Below are 8,273 nucleotides of genomic sequence, written 5' to 3' on the forward strand. Positions count from 1 at the left end.
TTTGGTTTTATTTTTCAGCTTGTTGATGTTTATACAAACTCAAAGACTCATCTCCTGAGTCACTGCACAAAGGAACAAAATGTAACCAACACAATTAATCAGTGAAAATAGTTTTAATAAAGTTCAAATAGTTTTCAGTGCAAAATGAACAGTTTTTAAGTCAGTATGTGAGGCTCACTGCTGCAAACTTAAGATCTTTAAATCACTCAACAGTTCTTTTTCCAAAAAAAAATTAGCATGTTCGCTTTGTCAGGAGACAGACAAGCCCTCTCTTCACTGATGATGTCCCCAGGACTAATGTCCCTAGGCTACGTTTACACTAGTGCATTTTCGTTTTAAAACGCATAGCTTAGACAGAATCATAATTTCTATTCATTTTCCACTGATTTACACGACCTGATGAGCATTTGGTACCAAACGACGTCATTTTTCGATACTCGATGGTATCAAGGCAATTCGGTCGGTGCCTAAAAAGTATGAAACTCGATCCCCAGCCCTAATTTTAATAGTCAAGAAAAAAAAATTCACCTTAGACCTTATAGTTTGTTCGGTTCTTTTTTTTAATCTTTCTCCACTTAAGTTGTCTCAGGCCACATTCACACTATTGTTATTAAATGGAGCCTATTCAAAGTGACCATACAACAATAAGAGTAAGAATAATTAAATTAAATAATATAAACAAAAATCAAATCAAGCAATATTAATATCGTAATACTACTTCAATTTAAAAAAAAGTCTGAAACTGAATTATTAAATATTTATATAAATATTATTTTAATATTTTATAAGAGTTAAAATAAATTAAGAAATATATTACTATAATAGTATTATTGTACTGTAAAATACAATAATAATAATAATAATAATTTGTTTTTGTTTGTATTGCCATACCAGCATCTATGGCTATTTCAATGTTAAGATAGATTAATGTTAAAAGAAACAAATAGTAGTAACATACAGTAGTAATGAAAAACAACAATTAACAACATCATCATCATCATCATCAACTCACATCATTATAACAAACATATATGATTTTTTACTGCATTATTTAATAAAAAAAAAATTAAGATTATTCCTAGTGAAACATTTTTAAAAACATCCATTAGAGAATCTGAGTAAAAACATTGCCTAGTATAATAATAATAATAAAAATAATTTTAATTTACAGCACTGCATTAAAATACTAATATTATGGCTGTCAAACATTAAACCACAGGGCTTTTATTTTGGCTGCATACCATAAGGAGACTTTAAATCATCTCTTTGGTTGAAAACAGATTTATAAACATTTCTCAATATAAATTTAGGAATAGTAGTAAAGAAAAAAAAGAAAAAAAGTTATTTTACTACATAGGTGGATCCAAATAACAATAAAGGTCTGAAATGACCAGTGACCTGTCAAGTTTAGGGTTGTCCTGTCTTTCTCTCTGCTGTTCATATCGAAGCTTCAGTCCCTTGAACGTCTGAACATAGTCTACATCCTCCAGGGCCTTCCAGTAGTTCTCTATGATATGAGCCGTCAGGGACTTCACATCCTCCTACACATAAAACACAGCAATTACACACAAAATACAAAAACAACCTATCAGTGTGTTCAGGAGCATTACAATATATGATGACTGGATAAGTGTACTCACCACTCTGACATACTCAAACATCTCTATAATGGCTGAGTTGATGAGGTTGTATCTGGATCCATTGTTGAGGAAAGCTTTGACCACTGGCTCAAACAGGAAGTTCCTCATTATGTATCTGTTATAAAACTCGTCCTTCAGGCCAATGATTTTCCTCATGAAACGCAAAGCACCTGGATAAGAGAAATGAGTGTGAAAGGTACAGAGATTTAACAGCCAAGCTGTAATTTATGTCTGTCAGCACAGAATCATAATTTCTATTCATTTTCCACTGATTTACACGACCTGATGAGCATTTGGTACCAAACGACGTCATTTTTCGATACTCGATGGTATCAAGGCAATTCGGTCGGTGCCTAAAAAGTATGAAACTCGATCCCCAGCCCTAATTTTAATAGTCAAGAAAAAAAAATTCACCTTAGACCTTATAGTTTGTTCGGTTCTTTTTTTTAATCTTTCTCCACTTAAGTTGTCTCAGGCCACATTCACACTATTGTTATTAAATGGAGCCTATTCAAAGTGACCATACAACAATAAGAGTAAGAATAATTAAATTAAATAATATAAACAAAAATCAAATCAAGCAATATTAATATCGTAATACTACTTCAATTTAAAAAAAAGTCTGAAACTGAATTATTAAATATTTATATAAATATTATTTTAATATTTTATAAGAGTTAAAATAAATTAAGAAATATATTACTATAATAGTATTATTGTACTGTAAAATACAATAATAATAATAATAATAATTTGTTTTTGTTTGTATTGCCATACCAGCATCTATGGCTATTTCAATGTTAAGATTAATGTATTTTAAAAGAAACAAATAGTAGTAACATACAGTAGTAATGAAAAACAACAATTAACAACATCATCATCATCATCATCAACTCACATCATTATAACAAACATATATGATTTTTTACTGCATTATTTAATAAAAAAAAAATTAAGATTATTCCTAGTGAAACATTTTTAAAAACATCCATTAGAGAATCTGAGTAAAAACATTGCCTAGTATAATAATAATAATAAAAATAATTTTAATTTACAGCACTGCATTAAAATACTAATATTATGGCTGTCAAACATTAAACCACAGGGCTTTTATTTTGGCTGCATACCATAAGGAGACTTTAAATCATCTCTTTGGTTGAAAACAGATTTATAAACATTTCTCAATATAAATTTAGGAATAGTAGTAAAGAAAAAAAAGAAAAAAAGTTATTTTACTACATAGGTGGATCCAAATAACAATAAAGGTCTGAAATGACCAGTGACCTGTCAAGTTTAGGGTTGTCCTGTCTTTCTCTCTGCTGTTCATATCGAAGCTTCAGTCCCTTGAACGTCTGAACATAGTCTACATCCTCCAGGGCCTTCCAGTAGTTCTCTATGATATGAGCCGTCAGGGACTTCACATCCTCCTACACATAAAACACAGCAATTACACACAAAATACAAAAACAACCTATCAGTGTGTTCAGGAGCATTACAATATATGATGACTGGATAAGTGTACTCACCACTCTGACATACTCAAACATCTCTATAATGGCTGAGTTGATGAGGTTGTATCTGGATCCATTGTTGAGGAAAGCTTTGACCACTGGCTCAAACAGGAAGTTCCTCATTATGTATCTGTTATAAAACTCGTCCTTCAGGCCAATGATTTTCCTCATGAAACGCAAAGCACCTGGATAAGAGAAATGAGTGTGAAAGGTACAGAGATTTAACAGCCAAGCTGTAATTTATGTCTGTCAGCAAGGTAGTACTGCATGCTTGGTCTTTATTCTAAATGAATTAGTGCTTGTTAATAATGCTGCTGGCCCTGAATGCAGAATTCCTTGGCATGTGTTGAAATAACAGTGTAACAGTAATAATTATAAACAGAGCAATTCATAGTGAAATAGGATCAGCATCACTGAGTGTTCTGTTATTGATTATGTGGTTTGAAAGTTGTGATGGTGGCATGTAACTACTCTCCATGTCTGTCATTTGTCCAGTTCTACTAATCTAAATGTCAAGCGTTTGCAGTCTTTCACATTCTTCCATATTTTCAGTATCAAAAACATCTAACTAGTGTAGTAATCATTAAATAAGGTTAATTAAAAAATTTTGCTGAAATAAAATATAAATTAGATTAAAATTTATACAAAAACATAGAAATGTTGCCTTGGCATCTAATTAAAATACACTTAAGCTGATGAACTACAATTACAAACTGAAAGAGAAAACTAAAAATTAACTTTAAAAAAATCTAAAACTAATAAAAATGACAATGACAATCACAATGAAAGTTCTACAAATTTAACTAAAATGAATAAACTGAAAATATCAAAATAACCAATTCAAAAATAAAATAAATAAAATAGTATACAAATACTAAAATTTGATCTGAGCTCAAAATCTTTGCGTCACATGGAAAAGCTCTTGGTAAATGTAAGAAAGGGATGAAAATCAGACTATAAATTTATACTGAAAAGCATATGATGAGTAAATATTGCACGCATAGAAACACAAACCTGTCAAATTTAAACAGTGTTTCCCCTGCCATTATATTAGGGGGGCGGTCCCCCCCAACGGCAACCCCCGCCCCCTTTGAAGGTCAAGTTAATTTTATTTAATGACATTTTCTCTATAGCGCCAGATCACAACAGAAGTCATTTAAAGTTACCTTTCCGATAGAACAGGTATAAATGAACCTTGTTCTTTTATTAAACAAACTAAATAGCCTTGTTATTTATCTTATTTACACGACAGCATGTCATTTCAGTCTCTACGTTATGGTCGCGCTCTCTGTATCATGCACAGCGGAGTGCAACGGACTGTGTGCGCGCGTCACACACACGTGCGCGCACACACAAATGAGCACACTCCTACTAGTATTTGTAAATATTAAGCCGCAAAACGACTATTTAAATATGAATTCTTCGTGTCTCTGTGTTAATGAATGGAGCAGACGCGCGGTTTTGTTTACTACTCGTACTGAAGCGCGCGTGACGCGTCCGGTGATATTAACGTCTGCCTTCTCACTAAATGAGGACATAAATACATTAACAACATCTCCAGAATTGCTCTGAGAGTCACTTCATGAGCATTTGACCGTTTCATTTGAGTAAAACTATTCTCATATCATATACACACAGAAATGTAAAGGAATTCATGGCAACCCGTCAAAATAAAAGTTCGGTTTAACTTGAAGGCATTGCGGCAGAAATATATTACTATTGTTCAGTAGAATGTACGTAATGGGCTGCTACTACTACTACTAAAATTATTTAAACCTTATTTTTAAGGAATAATCATACAATATTCTTCAATGTGTTAATTGTAATATTAAATGACCTTTATTTAAAAAAAAAAAAAAAGTGTTTAATTTTCATTACTTAAAAGATAGATTAAATGAATATTTTATGCCTTAAAAATGTAAATACACAACACAGAATTTCTGAGCAAAAAATCATAAGGCTATTGTAAGAATAAATGAAACTTGTTTTTATGCTTATTAATAATTAGACATGTTAAAATACAGAATTTGGTAACAATAAAACATAAGGTTGGAAAAAAACATGAGGTTGGAAAAAATAAAACATTTCATAGGGCCCTAAACATGTAATTTTTGTTAAACTTTTAATAAATTGATGTTAAATTGTTTAAGTTTCATGATTTTAATTAATTAGACATGCTTTTTGATTAATAAAACGATTAATTAATCAAGTGAGAATGTTGGCAGGACTGGCCCAGCCGGACAAGCATAAAAAAAATCCCTTACTTTCATTCTGTTAGCAATTAAAAAAAACTGACCCCATTTTATTGAACAGTAGTACCATTGCCTCTTTTGCACAATCCAATAAAATCTGGATGGACAAAAAAAAAATCCCACCCTACAATATTTCCTGCTGAATATTTAGTTTCAAATGTGGCTTTACGAATTATTAAAAAAGCTACGTCTTGTATGTGTGCGCGCGTGCATATACTCACATAAGGCTAAGAAAGCATGTTGAGATGCAGTGAGCACCAGTACTCTGCGGAGGATGTCTTTGTTGATGATGTAGTTCTTTATGTGATACGTGTGATGCTCCACGCAGAAAGTAAGCAGCTCTACGATTAGAGCCAGCAGCTGACACGTCTGGAAATCATCTGACAAGACAAACACACACAGTGAGAAGTCTAGAGAGGTCACCTCTTTAAATGGGTATGCAAAATGTCAAAAAGGCTGCCTACACATTCAGTCTGCATGCATCCCACAAGCTTGCAAAAAATCTATTACCTTTGCTGGGTTTTTCTTCTGTGGTGTTGGCAAGAAGTGGAGCAGAGAGCACATGCATGCAATGCTTATAGAAGAAACTCAAGAACTCTGTCTTCTCGGTTTTCTGCAGTTAATCAAACAGTTCATGAAAGGAGCATGTTTCGCTACATTCTGACAAATGACAATGAAAGGGTGGTACAATGCATCAAATATATATTTATATTAAAACATGTCTCACATTAGCAGTTGCCAGCATGTTCTCTGGGTCCACTAGTGTCCTGAGCAAGCCCATTAGCTGTACGGCTCCACCCAACTCTGGATCCGTGTCACAGATCATATGCTCAATGATCAGATTTATCAACAGAATGTCCTGTAAAATAGAGACAAGTAGTGAGGAAGACAGGTAGATGGAAGGATCACAAGAGTCAGTAGGCGTGTGACTTACGTCATCATTCTGCTGAGACTCCTGCATAACAAACTCTCGCACCATGGAGGGGTTGTACTCCACCAGGTAGGAGAAGATATCAGTGGCTGCGCCACGCACATGAACATCATCCATGCCCTTTAACACAAAGCACACATGCGTTCATAAATACAGCAAGAGAAAGCTAAAGTTATGGTCTTCATTGAGAGCAAAGTTGAAGTTAAGTTACAGTTTCAAATGTAGCAGATACACCTATTCTCCATAAAATACAATACTAAAGATCATTAGTAATGATATTAAAATTTTAAAAAGATACCACCAAATCAACTGACTGCAAATCTGTTCTTTGAAATAGCAAGTATATCTTACAAGAATAACTTCCAGCGCTGGCAGGATACCCATGTTGGACAGCGTTTTGAAGAATGCGTCTCTGTTCTGTGGTTGTAACGTTTGTGAGAACGCACAAAACTCCTTCAGGAAATTTACCTGAATGTGAAAACAATATCAATTTTGTTTATATCAAGTGTTTTGAGTAGGAGGTTAACACATTCATTAGTAATGTTGCTCATACCAGCTCATGCCGTTTGTCGTCATCTGTGGCTTCATCAGTTAGCTGTGCAAAGAGCTCAGTCAAAAACTTCTCATCGTCCTGAAAAAAAAAGCATAAGAAATAGAACAGTTTTGTATATATATACACACACAAAACTAGTTTACTTCAAAACAAAAGACACTAGAAAAAGCACACAAAGTATACGTAATACGTAAAGTATACATTAAAAATACACAATATATTTTAAAAAATTATTGAAATATTTTTAAGTCTGTATTCATGTTACAATCTATTTTCTATTTTCAAATTAAACTCTTTCTATATATGCTGCACGATGCACCTTGCAGGGCACTGTGTGAATTGCAACCATAAATAATTCTGTTCAGCCAGATTTGGCACAATAAATCTGGTTATTGATAAATGTTCATTTATAGTTGCATATACATTATCCTAATGTCATTTGAGCTCACCATAAAGCTGTAAATCACAGAGAGGCTTAAAACTGTTTTGCAACATTACTTGACCTCTAGCAGAATGAGGGTGACATATTTGATAACTGCACATCGACACCAAGGTTAGACATGTGACCGATACTGTATTTTACTGCATCAACTTGTCATGGACATAAAAGATTACACCTCAAAAAAAGGGGAACCAGTCAAGTGAATCAAAACATTGTTTGCTATTACGCTGCCATGGGAAAGTACATCTAATTGCTCAGACAATCATAACAAAAAGCTTTCAGTATCTATGTTTGGTTTATTCAAAATCTATGAGACTACATCCAGGTATTAATTGGATATGGTAATATTAAAACAATATTGTGACATGCACATTCTTCTGCAAATATGGACAAACAACCATACTGAACTGAAGCTGGCTGGAGGTTGGAGAAAATAATCATCCAGCACGTCTGCCAAGTGTTTGTGACATCACATGATATGGCTCTAAAGAACATGATGGTGCTGTTTCCATGGTAACAAGCACCCTCCCCTACCTCCAATCCCAGTATCAAACAATTCCACTGTAAGGCTTAGGTGAGAAGCATGTATCAGACCATTTCCATGAACATCTTTTTTAAATGAATTTAGCCACAACTGAAGTAAAATCTAACTTAATGTCATAAGGTCATTTCAGATTTTTTTGACTTGTCAAAGCATTAAAGGGGTCATATGATGTTGCTAAAAAGAACATTATGTTGTGTATTTGGTGTACTGCAATGCATTTATGCAGTTTGAGGTTCAAAAAACACATATTTTCCACATAATGTACATTATTGTTTCTCCTCTATGCCCCGCCTTTCTGAAACGCATCGATTTTTACAAAGCTCATCGGTCTGAAAAGCAAGGTGTGCTCTGATTGGCCAGCTATCCAGTGCGTTGTGATTGGCCGAATACCTCAATCGTG

At 33.5% G+C, this 8,273-nt stretch overlaps 1 protein-coding gene across 1 annotated transcript in view; it reads right to left on the minus strand.

The window, feature by feature from the left end:
• The window catches only part of LOC107726461 (serine/threonine-protein phosphatase 4 regulatory subunit 3-like), a 16,102-nt gene that overhangs the window by 2,456 nt on the left and 5,373 nt on the right, over nucleotides 1-8,273 (minus strand). Inside the window, exons 5-12 of the mRNA XM_016536050.1 lie at nucleotides 6,888-6,965; nucleotides 6,686-6,802; nucleotides 6,338-6,454; nucleotides 6,131-6,262; nucleotides 5,914-6,016; nucleotides 5,625-5,783; nucleotides 3,167-3,336; nucleotides 2,925-3,067 (exon numbers count right to left, since the gene is read on the minus strand). Coding sequence (XP_016391536.1) covers nucleotides 2,925-3,067; nucleotides 3,167-3,336; nucleotides 5,625-5,783; nucleotides 5,914-6,016; nucleotides 6,131-6,262; nucleotides 6,338-6,454; nucleotides 6,686-6,802; nucleotides 6,888-6,965 — 1,019 coding nt within the window. The remainder of the gene's footprint in view (nucleotides 1-2,924; nucleotides 3,068-3,166; nucleotides 3,337-5,624; nucleotides 5,784-5,913; nucleotides 6,017-6,130; nucleotides 6,263-6,337; nucleotides 6,455-6,685; nucleotides 6,803-6,887; nucleotides 6,966-8,273) is intronic.

This window comes from Sinocyclocheilus rhinocerous, unplaced genomic scaffold (genome assembly GCF_001515625.1).
Source record: "Sinocyclocheilus rhinocerous isolate Xijiao unplaced genomic scaffold, SAMN03320098_v1.1 scaffold605, whole genome shotgun sequence".
Taxonomy (NCBI): Eukaryota; Metazoa; Chordata; class Actinopteri; order Cypriniformes; family Cyprinidae; genus Sinocyclocheilus; species Sinocyclocheilus rhinocerous.